At 45.7% G+C, this 13695-nt stretch overlaps 2 protein-coding genes across 7 annotated transcripts in view; one reads left to right on the top strand and one right to left on the bottom strand.

Annotated features, from left to right (window-relative positions):
- The window catches only part of SYT13 (synaptotagmin 13), a 176017-nt gene that overhangs the window by 124108 nt on the left and 38214 nt on the right, over nucleotides 1–13695 (bottom strand). The window lies entirely within an intron of this gene.
- Nucleotides 1–13695, top strand: part of PRDM11 (PR/SET domain 11) — a 44918-nt gene that overhangs the window by 21207 nt on the left and 10016 nt on the right. For 2 of the 5 annotated variants that reach the window (XM_054276207.1, XM_054276210.1), the window contains exon 6: nucleotides 13303–13490. In XM_054276207.1, coding sequence (XP_054132182.1) covers nucleotides 13303–13490 — 188 coding nt within the window. Of the gene's footprint in view, nucleotides 1–4309; nucleotides 4723–6316; nucleotides 9434–13302; nucleotides 13491–13695 lie in introns of those variants that run through there. The other 3 variants (XM_054276212.1, XM_054276209.1, XM_054276208.1) reach the window with 3 other exon arrangements.

The following is a 13695-nucleotide window of genomic DNA, read 5'->3' on the forward strand; positions in this document are numbered from 1 at the left end:
GTGATACACTGAAGAGATACAGGTATGCAGACATATATCTCGAAGTAAAGTATGCAAAGTTCAAAAATCTGCATAGATTTGGATCTTTGTGATCTGCATGAGGGTGAAGCTGGGGAAAAACAGTCTTGGAAAGCAAAAATTCTATGATGAGCTCTTCTTCCTACTGCCATGATCATAAGTTTCATGTCTGGATTTAAATAGGCATTACTTGTGATGCTGACACCAAAGAGCAGATTATTCTTGCCTAAACTTGTATTTGCTATGGTTCAGTCTCAGTATGAGTGTGGTCTGGGCCATTGTGTACAACCTTGAAAGACGTGGAGGTTATGGCTTTGTGGAAAGGTGATGTTTGTGGCCCCTCATGGGAAGAGTGTATCAAAGGGTCTCTGCAGGCTATACCAGTCTTACTGACCTTCTGATTTTACTCTTGAAAAGTGCATATAACCAGTAGTATTATATAGTGTCTGACAGTTCTAGTGGCAATGGGAGTCCTCAAAAAGCCTTGATTTTGTTTGTTAGCACCTTTTAGACTAAGGTGTGCTCAATATTCTGTGCTAGAACATCACCTGACACTGAGATCACATACAGAAACCACACTTGACTTCCAGGACGCTGTAGACAGCGCTCTTTTTGTTTTTCAGATGGTGCTCTTTGCTATCACTCACAGATGGAGTGCTTTGCAAAGCTGATCTACTCACCTGCTGGGTAGGTGGGTATGGCATTGGGAGGGCAGCTTGGGCTGACTCCTCTCTCTTGTTGTAGATCTGGCTATTGTTTCTGTTGTTTGAATACCACACCTGAGTCCATTTTCGTGTTGCCTGAGGACAATATATACACTGCAGCACTTGCTGGTTTAATTTCAAGTGCCTGTTTACCCAAGGCAACAGATGACAGGTAGGAAGGAGTAACAAGTGCAGCAGATGGCATGGCAATGGTAACATCGTCTTGCCCTTTCCCTCATCAGTTAGTTAGTCAAGAGAAACTCCTGATGCTGGGAGTGTGTTCTCCTAAGCTGGCTGCTGGCACATGGCTAATGCACCCTTCATCTCTGTCCAGAGTAAATCCCTGCTGTTTGCAATACTTCAGGAACCTCCAACATATGCAAACATCTTCCTCCTTTTTTTTTTCTGGTGGCTGTTTACTGTGGATTGCAGCAAACAGAATAAATGCTGTCTTGGACACAAACCGTACATTGCTGCTGATGGCAGATCTTGGGGATTCTGAAGGTCCTCTACAGAGGACCATCCATTTTCCTGGTAGCTTCTGAGGAAATTCTCTTAGTTGCCGGTGTCCTCTAAAAATAATGGATCTGACAAAAAAACAGAAGTAATTCAGAAAGTCCAGGAAAGTCCATCTTTCTGTGAATGTATCACTTGGCCCAGAGCCAGATGTAGGATAGAAACTGGCAGTGCCTGACTGAACTGTTGAAGTGTAGGACCTCATGTTTGAGGTTTCCAGGATATTTTGAGCATTTATAGTCTGTAACCCTTCTTGCATGTGAGTTTGTGAGGTCTTTGGCTTTTGACACAGTATAAATTCATCGTTTGCCTTAGCCAATGCGAAAAGGCTGAAGCAAGACTTTCTCGCTGCTTTCTCCTTTGTCTTCCTTTCTGCCCCCTTTCCTCTCCAAACATGGAGATCATGGGGAGCCAGACTGTCCTGTAAATCTTCCTGTATCTCCTTATAATGGAGGCATCTCTGATTTGATTTTCATATAATAATATAGCTTGGAAAGGAGCTCTGGTCATGTGTTCCAGTAACCTGCCCAAAGCAGGACCAGCTTTGACTAGTAGATCTATTTAGTACGGAGCTCCTGTTTCAACTTTGCAGGACCTTTTAAACATAAGCATTTAAAAAACAGGCAGGGTTACTGTGACGGCCCTTGTGTTCAGGGTGAGTAAAAGCCACCAGCCTGTGAACATCATTTTGTTGAACATCATAAACTGATTTCTGCTACCTTGCAGCAAGTGGAGCAAATATTCTTATCTATTACAGAGTCAAATTTATGCAGAGTGAAGTAATCCTAAATTACTGTGGGGCTGTGATCCTCACAAAGCCCTGGGAAAAATTACGTGCTTGTTTCTTAGAGGCCAAGAAAAGTGGAGTTGATTGATATATTTGTGGGGTTATCATTAGGTGCCTACTGTTCAGTGTGTCTTGCACTTTCAGATTAACCTGGGCTGAGGTGTGAATTCACAACCTCACAGCTGCGGCTGCTCTGGAGCTTGCTGAAACCCTCATGGCATCACCAGAGAGGTACTTGTAGATATCAGTGACTGCCTCTAGGGACATATGGCATGCTAGAGGAGAAAAGGATCCCTCTGACAGTAACACTGTCTGCATTTTTATTAGGAGGAAGTTGATGTGCCTCTTAGGAACCTAAGGTTAATTGAATTTGTGATTAAAATTGGCCAGAGCTCATTACTCGATGTGTGGCAAGTTTGCTATTGGAATATGTAAGTAAGATTGTTTTGACCCAAGTTGTGCCAGAGCATATGAGTGGAAACACTAAAATCTGAATATCCAGGCCTACCATAAGCTGTGCTAAGTGCACTTGGTGAGATATCCTGTCTGGGGAGAGCAGACAGGGCTCTAATTCCCCATTGAGGCAGCTTTGCTGGTGACAGCAGCTGTGAGTTTGGCAGAGAAGAGGGGCACCAGGTTTTGTGACCCTCTGTCTCCAAAGAGTGCTGTTCTGTTCTGCAAGCTCACCCCTACCCAGAGCACTTTGCAGAATACTGTTACACTTTTTCACCAGAGCAGTGGAGGTTTGTTGCCACCTCATGGAGGCACTGATGATACTGTGCAGTCATGCTTATCTGATGAGGGCATACACCAAGCCCAGTTTTGCTGAATGCCATAAAAGTCAAACTGTAAATATCCCCTTATTCAATGTTTCATGTAGCCTTTTCCCTTCTTCTTGTGTTCAGCTGGGAGAACTCCTTTTTCCTTTTAAGTTTGGCGAGATTTCTGTTGGGGTTTTCTGAGATTCAGGATAACAAGTGCTTTGCTGGCTCTCCATCATTTCATTACCATCTTCTCTAAATGCTCTTTCTTTCTCTCTATAAACGAAACTTCACCAAGAGAGTATCTCATGCATTCATTTATGTTTGTTCCTGTGAAATGCCTCTGCACTTAGGTCCCAACTCTCTCCCTGATGTGGCCTGGATTTGAGCAGCTTCTCCCACTGGTTTTCCAGTTGCAGTGTCAGTGAGATTGATTAAACAACAATTACGGGAATTAACGACACTAGGAAGGAGCTAGAATGCCGTGGGTCAGCACCTTTCTGTAGGTTCAGACAGTCTGTTTTCTGTTTCCTTATTGAATAGATCTACTGCCTTCTTTTTTTTTCCCAATAACAAAACATAGTTAGGACTAATGTTTTGTTTATTTTGTAGTTTTGTTTGACTGTGGCTGGAGAAATTAACACAAATCTCCTTTGGACAAAACTGCTTGTTCTCAGGATAGCTGCCTCTTTTTCTCAATGGGCTGAGGCTACAAGTTGTTCATCTGAAGCATCAGAAACTGGATGCAGGCTCATGTTGGTGGCAGTGACAGAAAGCCTAGCCAGGAAAATCAAGTGGGTGGCCTCATTCCTTTTGAGAACAATGGGAAATGGCAGCCATTTCTGGGTGAAACAAGAGCTTGCTGTGAAGCAGATAAATGCGGGATGTAGAATACCCCAGTGCTGAAAAAAGAGGTTTCTCCTTAGGGAAAGCAAGTTGCAGAAATTGCCCACCAGTCTAGTCGAAAGTCCTACGTACTGCAAAAAAAATCCAAATTTGATATCGCCTTTTCATGATATCCTGCAAGTTGTAACAGAGAAGATGGTGTAAAAAATTTTCTATTGCATGTTATGCCAGATAGAACAATAAGATATGTTTCAGGCCTCTAAATTTTCTCTAAGTTTCAAGCAGTGTCACATTAGAAGCTAATTCACCGCTCTGATTGCAAGTTCTCACGTTTTTTTTCTGTGCACAAAATGTGGCAAGTGATGTGAGGCTGAACTGAAAATCTTATGCATAAGTCAGGGCATCAGATGATGTGTAAAATTTGATTTTACCTTTAAAGCTGAGAAGGCTCCTTCACACTAGTGTTGCTTGGTATTTTTTTTCTTAAGCTTGAAAATTGCCTTCTAAAAACAAAACAGCTGCCTTTTCCTGGTGAGAGGTTGTTGTGGGTTGGGGGAGCTGGATCCCACCAAACTCCTCTGCCCCAGTACTGCACTGGCCAAGTGGTTGGATGCAGGGGGTTGCTTTGTGCTGATTTCCTTTTACCCAATTATGCTTTGCGGGATGTTCAACCCAAGGAACATGGCTGAGCGAAAGAGGAAGCCCAAGTTTTCCAAGGAAGAACTGGACATTCTGGTCACTGAGGTGACCCGAAATGAAGCCATGCTGTTTGGGAGGGAGACAATGCGTCTATCCCATGCTGACAGGGACAAGATCTGGGAAGGCATAGCCAGGCAGATCACATCAGTCAGCCAGGTCCCCAGGTCTGTAAAAGACATTAAACACAGATGGGACGACATGAAGAGAAGGACCAAGGACAAACTGGCACTCATGCAGAGGTCCCTCTCCAGCCCCAGCAGTGCGGGGCAGCCCTCAGCCATCGTCCTGACCGCCCATGAGAGAGCCATCCAGTCGGCGCTGCATTCCTCCCACCAGAGGCATGGCCGCAGGAGAGCGGATCTGGACGTGGTTGACAGCCTGACAACGAGCTGTAAGTATCACTGCCTTAACACCTCTTTGTCTCATGCTTGCATATCTCAGTTTGACACCAGAAGAGCACTGTGTGTTGTGTGAGATGGCTGGGTTGCCTGTCCTTCTGCTGTGGTTGTTTTCTGCTCTGGTGATTGTGGAGTGTTGAGATGGATTGTTTCCAAGTTAAAGTCAACTTTATGTGTTTGTCTAGTTCTTTTCCATACTATCATCTGAGAGTACATAGTAGATTATAAGTATGAATTAATCCTACAAGTGAGGGAGAATCTGTAGTTGGAGTATGACTGCCTCCAGTCTGCGGAAAAAGTACTTGTAAAGGATTGGAATATCTTCACCCTGATAAAACAGCAATGCTACCAAACTGAAAGGCACCTGCCTGTTCCCGTGGATCACTTCCGAGAGAGCTTTGGGGGTCTCAGTGATCACTGGTGTTCATTGCTGAGGTTGGGCCACTAATGATTTCTCAGTAGTGGTCTGAAGGATCAGCATGAACACTGTGAAAAAGGTAGACAATAATGACTCCTTCACTGGTTCTAAAGAAACTGCTAGCCCTGCTTTTGAAGTTAATCTTCTTACACCACAATTCTGGCACCTTCCAGTGCTAAACCACAAGCTGCTTTGTGCAGGTCCTTTCCATAGTTTTGTACACAGTTTGCTTTTGTGGCGGTGCGGCTTCTTCTTTGTGAGCTTTTAGAGATACAAAGAGGAGAAGGAGATGATAGCTTCTTGGGAAGTGAGTCCACTGACACCTCATGGGTGGCGCTGTCCTACCACACTAGGTCTGATCCTATATCTGAAATTGTTAGTGGGAAAGCAAGAACAAAATCTTCCAGAACTGACAAGGTGGGACTTGGTCATTCTTTGCATCTATCTTGGAAGCCAGTTCCACTGTTTCAGGGGTAAAAAGAATACAGGTTATACAAGGAAATAGTGGGCAGCTGCACCAGGTGAAACCTTGTCTCTTCTTACTCTTCACATGCCTGTACCTGTGACCTGGCACATCACTAGATATTTATCAGACTGATTATAGTTTTCCTGTGGCATTTTGCTTTAGTTTTGATTTTGCATCAAGTGTATTTGCCTGATTAACATAAAAAGTCTTTTGCTGCTTTGTCTGGTTGCCTCATTGTCTTAGTGATGCCAAGCCACATGGTGGCTTTGCAGAACACACTTTGAGAGAAGCAAATACAACATCTACAGTCTTCTTAGTGCAGAGGATGTAAGAAGTGATGGGGGAGCAGGATTTTTACATGTGAAGTCTGTGTCCCTCCACAATATTTGTGCTAGCTACCTATGGGTTTGGGGAAGAGAAGTCATTGCTACTGTCTGAAATGGATTCATATTCTGGTAATGAACAGTGCGCTGTACAGAATACCACAATAGCTTGGGTTCACCCGCTCTCAGGTTTCTCATGGCTAAGCTTGTCAGATTCTAACATTGCATGTTGTTAGAATCAGAAGCTACAGGCTTGTCTGAACTGGCAGGCTGGGGGGAGGGGAAAACCCTTTTTCCATGTTCTTTGAGATATCTTGAAACAGAAGCCAGTGTTGAGAGGGATTTCACATTAATAATTCATGCTTCCTCTTCTGTTTAAGCTGATGAAGATGAAGGGATGCCAGGCACTTCTCAGGAACACCACTTCTCTTCGCTGCCGAGGGCTGGTGCAGGTGTCAATCCGTTCTCCAGGCCCTCCTTCCTTCGCTCCTCTTCCTCATCAGAGCCCTCAGAAGCTGCCAGCCAAAGGCAGGACCTGCGCTGTCCATCCCCACGCGCCACCTCGGCCTGCAGACCCCCGCACCCCCGCACAAGGAGCCCGCCCCTCGCCAGCTTCGACCGCCAGCTTCTCCATTCCCATGCACAGCAAACAGACCTGTTCAGGCAGTTCTGCCAGGAGCTGGTGGCCATTCACAGGGACATGGCACATAGCATGCATGCCGTCAGCCAGAGCGTGGCTGACCTCACCAGCCAGGTCGGCCAGATGTGTCAGACACTGACAGAAATACGTGATGGGGTCCGTGCTTTCCAGAGGATACGAGATCCTAGTGCCATGCCAGGGTCCTGTCTGCAAGCAGCTTGCTCTAAACAGCCCCCCAGGCCCAGTGCAGAGTCTAACCAAAACTCTCTAAAACTCACTCCTGCACGGGCCACCAGGTCACGAAAAAGAAAACATCATTTTTAGTCTGTTTCACATAAAGTAAAGAAGGATGCCCCTTCCTGAGCTGCCGCATGTTCACATGGCTTCCCATGTGTATCAGTATTCTGTGGAGAGGGTCAACAGCTGACCCAACCCATCCATCCCCCCTGTTGACTAACAGAGCAATATGAATATGGCAGCTAATTGTAGGACTGGCCCTCTGCAATGGCAAAGAGGAATCTCAGATACTATAGAGCTTGGAATGTAGGGCATCTTCGGGTTCATAGAGATTAAGAGTTTTCACTGTCTTCCCCATGCTTTAAATGCTGTATGAACTAAGAGATGCAATAGAAGTCATTATCTGGATATCTTTCCATGCCTGTGAAATATTTTTTACTGAAACAGCATGCTACAGAGATCCCTTTGTAATCAACTCACAAATTTATCCTACTACTGCATTTCCATTATCTTCCTCAATATTAGTATATGCAGTATGTGTAGAAATACAGACTTATGGCGATTAAAACTCTTATTGATCATTGCTTTTATCTTTCATTCAGCAATAGTGGGCTGTCTGGGGCTTACTGTGACTACTACACAGCTTTGGGAAGAGGAGTGTAAAAGCAGAGCTTGTGCAGGAAAGGGAAGAAGGCATGATTCTGAGGACAGATCTGAGCACCATGGGGTTTTAGACTGCTGAAAAGGGTTGCAAAGGTGTAGGCCTTTGCAAGGATCCTGCAGTGCCACATGCACTTGTGTTAAAGAGTTCAACTTTTGTTTGCTCCAGTCTGAAACCCCTACCTTTCACAATTGCAGTTAAAATACAATTATTTCATCATATGACAACTTTTAAATATAATTGTATCATACTATTTTCTTGAATGTTGTCAAATCTTCAGTTTTGAATGACCTCACCTCTTCAAAATGTGGGAGACTGAACAGAAACCAGAAAAGACGTAGGGCCTGCTACTTACATCAAACCAGTTTGGTTTTGTTTTACTGTAATTCTGTCAGCTTCAGTACAGTTACTTTGCACTTAGTTTTATTTAGGGTGGGATCTGTACTGTGTTTTCCAGTCATGAAGAGTTTACAGTCTAAATTCACAGCTACATAGGTTAAAATCTTAAACATCTTGATTTTATACTGCTTTTTTTCCCATATGCATGCAAGAAAGAACTATGTTATTTGAATTGCTCTAGAGCTGTGTGAGGTTCCCATGTAAAACACTGATTCTGGAACTAGGCTTTAATAGTGTCACTTCAGGTGGTGATCATGTATGTGGTAGCTCTTTTATAATATGTCTGTTTTCTCCTTAATTTTCACCTCTGCATCTAGCATGCTGCCCCCATGTCTGGAAAAACCCAGACCATTATCCTGATAAGCTTCAGCAGGGAAAAGGGTCAAGGTGTTTAACACACAGCACACCGTGCTCTCCAGGCTCTTCTACTGTATTTGGAGGTTGGTTGCAGGACACTATTCCAGTTAACATGAGTGTGCATCATCATGCCATGGGTGGGCTACAGACTTGGCAAAAAAGTTACAGAAGCTTCTGTGGAATTCAGCATAGGCAGCGCGGTGTAGCAGAAGGATGGCTCATTTTGTGTGATCTTCAAGGGCCATCTTTAGCCTGTCTGGCCTCCTTTCAAAGTATAGTGCACAAGCTTCTTTCCTGAAACGTCCATTGTATATCTGCTGTGTCAGGCATTCATTACATGCTTTTCCTTTTTTGTTTTTTGTTTTTTTTTTTTTAAGATGTTCCATAATTCTAATTCAAGTAATTTATTTTTAGTGGTGCAATAAAAGATTGCTCGAGGAAGTAGTGGTCTGGCAAGGAAAAAAACCTCATTCCTGAGGAATGACCCAACTGGTTTCATGCAGATGACATTCCCTTTAGTGCTGGTGCCAGACCAGGGCAGAACTTGCTCACCTTCCACTGAGGATGTCCTTTTACTTCTTTTGAAACATTCATATTTTGCAAAAGTCACAGCCTCTCTTCAGATGAAGGGCAGGTTGGGAAATCTGACAGAAGTGGATCTAATTTATGAATCAGTGAGAGCTGAAAGGGTGATATGTTTTAAAGGCTTTCTGAGTCAATATAGTGCTGCTGCTATATATTAATATTAGTATTTTATATTTTTATAATATTTGGTCCCTACTGATGCTCTCCCATGGGTATAGCAGTAAGATTAGCTCCTTTGATCTTGTCCAGGGGGATCCCTTGTGGGAACCCTCAGGTCTGCAAAGGAGGAGACTTCTGCAGGTGCTGGGCACTGGAGGGAGTTAACACTATTACTGCCATCAGTTTGACCACACAGATGTATTTACAGAGAGCATCCTGGTGCAGGATGAACAGCCCTTAATGCAAATCCCCAAAGGCTGGGTACTGGTCAGGAGAAAGGACTTTTTACTATAAACTGCCTGATGTCTCCCCTAGTTTCCTGTGTGGACTATTACAGATTGGCCAGATCTGGGGACATGTCTCCTGCCCTGTGTAGACCCCTCGGTGGAGTGGCTTTTCTGTATACTGGCTCGCAAAGGATACTTCTTCCTGCACCTATCATGTTAACTGGCTTTTGAAGTAAGTGTCTGTGTCAAAGCAAACTACTCTGCTCAACCCTCGTATCTCCATGTCTTGTACATGCTGAAAAAATTCTCTCTTTAAAAGTATTTTTATTAAGAATGCAATAAATATATAACACTTTTAACACAGCTGCTGTTGAGTCATTTGTTTCTCTGTAGAATTTTTGCCTGAGCTGGTAACTAGCCTGTCACAGGTGTGGCTCTCCTGGAGACACTTGGCATCAGAGCACGGAGGCAGGGTTTACAGGTATGGCATCCCATGGCTTCAGCTGGGCTGGTGGCTGCTGTCTTGCATGGGATCTCCTGCCCTGGCTCTGTGCCCAGAGTCGGTTTGGGAAAGGCCAGTGGCTATGGAGTGGCAGCAGAAAGCCATGAGGCAAGTCCAGGGCAATAGTGGTGAGGAAAAGGGGAGAAGCCTGAGCCTTCCTCCAGCTGCAGAGGTCTCCTCCATCCTCACCGTCTCTTTGGATCCTCACCAGAGGCTCTGTTCCCTCCTGGGGAGGAATGATCCCAGCTGCAGAAAAATAACTTGACTTTTTTTCTGGGTATGCTTACTTCCCATCCCAGAACTTGGGAATTTGGTGTCCTGAGTGGGCTGGGCCTTAGTAAAAATGAAACAATGATTTTTATTTGCTGCTATCTAGAGAGCCTGTGGGAAAGGTGGTCCTGCAGAGCAAGGAGCTGTGCCTCTGACAGCTGTGGGGGTGATGCCAGCCCCAACAGCTGCAAGTGGGTCAGAAGTGGTCTCCATTGGTGCTATGTTTGGTCCTGAGTAGCCTGGTCAGGAACTGTGATATTCTGGAGGCTGGCCTGTCCCAAGGACTAGCCAGGACATGAAATGATGGGTTTGTGACTGGTGGCAATGCCTCTCTGCAGGACCAGGTGCAGATGAGGATGTCTGGGTCTGCTGAAGGAGCAGTATGACTGCTCCTCCTCTCAGGATCACAGGATCCTCCCTTGGGAAACCTGCTCTGCAAGCAGGGCCTTGCCCATCAGTATGCAGTGCTTGGGTCAGCCTAACCATGCCTGTCCTGGGTGTCCAAACCAAGGCAGCCTCCTTGCTTCAATCCAAATGGAGTATTTGGCATTGGGAAGGGGACTGGACACTATGCAGCCTTTGCAGGAAGGGCTGGGTTTTTCAGGGTGTGAGCACTTTGGCCTTGGGATGTATGTCAGTGAAGGCTGAACATGTAGTCTCTCCTCAGCAGGTGGTTTGTGCCCCTGGGTCACCAAGCTGGCTGCACTTTTGTGGAATGATTTTCTCCATCCTTGGAAAGTATCTGCCTCTTAGCTGTGGTGTGCGGTGGTGGCACTAAGTGTCTCAGACCAACAGCTGGAATGTAGGGTTTATGCAGTCCTTTGTAACCTGTGTCTTTTGTGCCTCTGGAGAAACTGGAGCCTGGGGCTCAGCAGCACTGATTCAAAACTGTGTCTTCTGTGTGGATGATCTCATCCCATTTACCTTACCTCAGGGAAGTATCACAGATGGAAAGCTTCCTCACTAGGAGTGTAAACCACTTGCTAGCTGGGTGCAGCTGAGAAGAAACATGTTTGTGACTGGATTATCCCAGAACTCTCTGTTGGGGGCTTCTGATGAGAGTGGCTATGCCAGTGGCTGCAGGAGGCTGGATAAGCAGCCAGGCAGCATTTGCTGCAGTGTTGCAGCAGTGCTGCAGCTCATGCCCTCCTGCCTGCACTCTCTTCCCAGCCCCTTGTTGCTCCAGCAGGTGGCCAGAGCCACAGGATGCAGGCAGCAGAACTGGAGGATACTCCGGCAGAAACATGGAGGGCTGTAGAAGCAGAAGGAGAACAGTGAACAGAAAAGCTCATGCTTAACAAAATACTTCATAATAAAAGTGAGCCCTGATAGGAATAGTTAACTTCCCATTCAAAGTATTTTCTACATCTCACTGTCAAATACAGTTTACTGAAAATGCACTATACCATCCTGCCACTGCTGCTTGAATTCCTTGGTGCCACTGACTGTGGACATAAAGGTCACGTATGTTATATTAAGGATCTCTGAGTGACTTCAGGTTAGTAAATCTTCACAGGGGCAGCCTGATCTGCTGTGGATGGTGGGATGCAAAGCAGAGTCTCTCCTTAGCTGGTGCTAGGAAGCATCCTAACATTTTGCTTGGACTGGAGAGAGCATCCTCTAGGATCTCCTGTGCTGCAAGGCATCAGCGCACTGGTCAGTCTCAAGGGTTATGGATCTCATGGCTGGCTGAAGGCATGCATGCACCTTTTGAATAGTGATAGCTAACACACAAAAGCCATAGCCTGACAGCTGTGTGCTGTTGCAGGACCTCCTTCCCACCCCACTGGTCCAGGTCTCTCATCCTTCTCAAATACACAAACAAGTTCCTTTATTTTGTGATCAGAAGTAAATAAAGGTTAAGAAAAGCCAATGTTGGCAGTACCAGTCTGCTGTTTAAATAATTACTGAAGATGGCAGAGAATCCTGGGTAGCAGACATTAGGAAAAATACAACTGCTTGCAGGCACATGCACAGTTGCTTAACATTAAAACCAGAGCCTCGGGCAGTCTGAGACACTGCCACTGCAGACTTCTTTTCTGTGTTTTGTGGGAAGTTTCACCAAGTTTGTGACCTTATATGTGTGGGTTAGTGGGATCACGTGCAGGTGGACTTGTGTCTTTATCTATGCATTCACATGGCTAGAGAAGGTAGAATATTCAAAACATTTGACAGATTTCTTAAGCCAAAGAAATACCTGTATATGCATTTGGGAACTTAGGCAAGGACTAATCGCAGCAGATGTCAGAGGAGCCATATGCTCCCCTGCAGCCTCCTTGCCTTTGCTGAGGTTGCTGCAGCAGGGTGTGCTGAGCAACAGAGGCAAATAGCATAAGAGAAAAATAAGTTTTAGCTATGAGCTGTTCATGTCTGATTTGGGGTCTACACATGCTGTGATGGGGCCTCTTTCCTGGGTAGCTGTTGTGAGCTCATGCTGGTGGCAACTGGAACCAGTATTACCAAGCCTTTTTCATGTCCTCTAGCAGGAATATGAGGAGTGTGAGAGCAAGTAATATGACCTTAGTGATAGATCGTTGTCTTAGCAAATTGCACAGAGGGCCAGTTGCTTGGAGTAGGAATAAATACATTTCTGCTGAGCTGACATGAAGCTGTTTTATATCAGGAAAATAAATCCCATGCCCTGGAAGTGATCTTTTTGTCAGCACTGCCAGGAGATCCCCACAATGTGGTGTTGGGGTTTCCACTTGCAGAGCTGAATTGGTATTTTATGTCGCACCCTGCTGAACTCTGAAGTGCAAAACCTTCCAATACTGGTATGTCCTTGGACAACCAGCACATACTCCCATGCCCATTAGGTATCCATGTTTCTGTCCTTAGAATCTTAATTCTGCTTGCCTGAAAGGACAAAAGCAAGCAAATCTGTTACCAACCAAAAAAAGGAAGGCAGTGTTTTTGGGAAGCAGGCAGGCAGAGGAACCCTTCTGTGTTCCAGGTATTCCTGAGAACAAGGGAGGGAGCCCTGGGACGTGAAGTGATGGTAGGAGTCCAGAAGTCCTTGTTTCCATCACTAGGCAAAGATATTTCTGACTAGTATAGTCTGTCACCCTTGCTGGCAGACGTCCCTTCAGACTGGATGTGCATTTGTGTCATCCCTTCCCCAGCAAAAAACAGCCCCACTGGCTTAGTGTTCCCTGGGTGTCCATGCTCGTTTGCACACCATTGCTTATAACTCCATGCTTTCCAGCCTGGCTGTGTTGATGTCTCTCTCCAAAGGTCATTCTGGCTTCTTCATGGTTGTCATTCTGATGCAAGGGGGGGCACAGGAGAGAAGTTTGTGCTTCACACCTGCCTTGTCCCCTTGCCCTCAGGTACGTCATCATCTCCCGGGAGGAGAGGGAGCAGAACCTCATGGCCTTCCAGCACAGCGAGAGGATTTACTTCCGTGCCTGCCGTGACATCCACCCTGGGGAGAAGCTGCGGGTCTGGTACAGTGAGGATTACATGAAGCGGTTGCACAGTATGTCCCAGGAAACCATGAACAGAAATTGCACAAGTGGTGAGTCCCTTCCCTTTCCATCCTCTCTCCTGATCCCCTCAGGCTGCCCCACAGCTGGGCCAAGTGTGGTGGGTGAAGTAGGTTTTGCAGAGGCTGTGTGAGGAGAGCTGCATTTCTAGAAGCAGAGCGCCTCCAGGTGAGAGCCCCCAGCTCTGTCTGGCACAGATGGATGGGTGTACAAGAACAGTAAGATACCCACAGTCAT

This window comes from Melozone crissalis, unplaced genomic scaffold (assembly GCF_028551555.1).
Source record: "Melozone crissalis strain CALT ecotype California unplaced genomic scaffold, PUWL_Pcris_2 ptg000018l_1, whole genome shotgun sequence".
Lineage (NCBI taxonomy): Eukaryota > Metazoa > Chordata > Aves > Passeriformes > Passerellidae > Melozone > Melozone crissalis.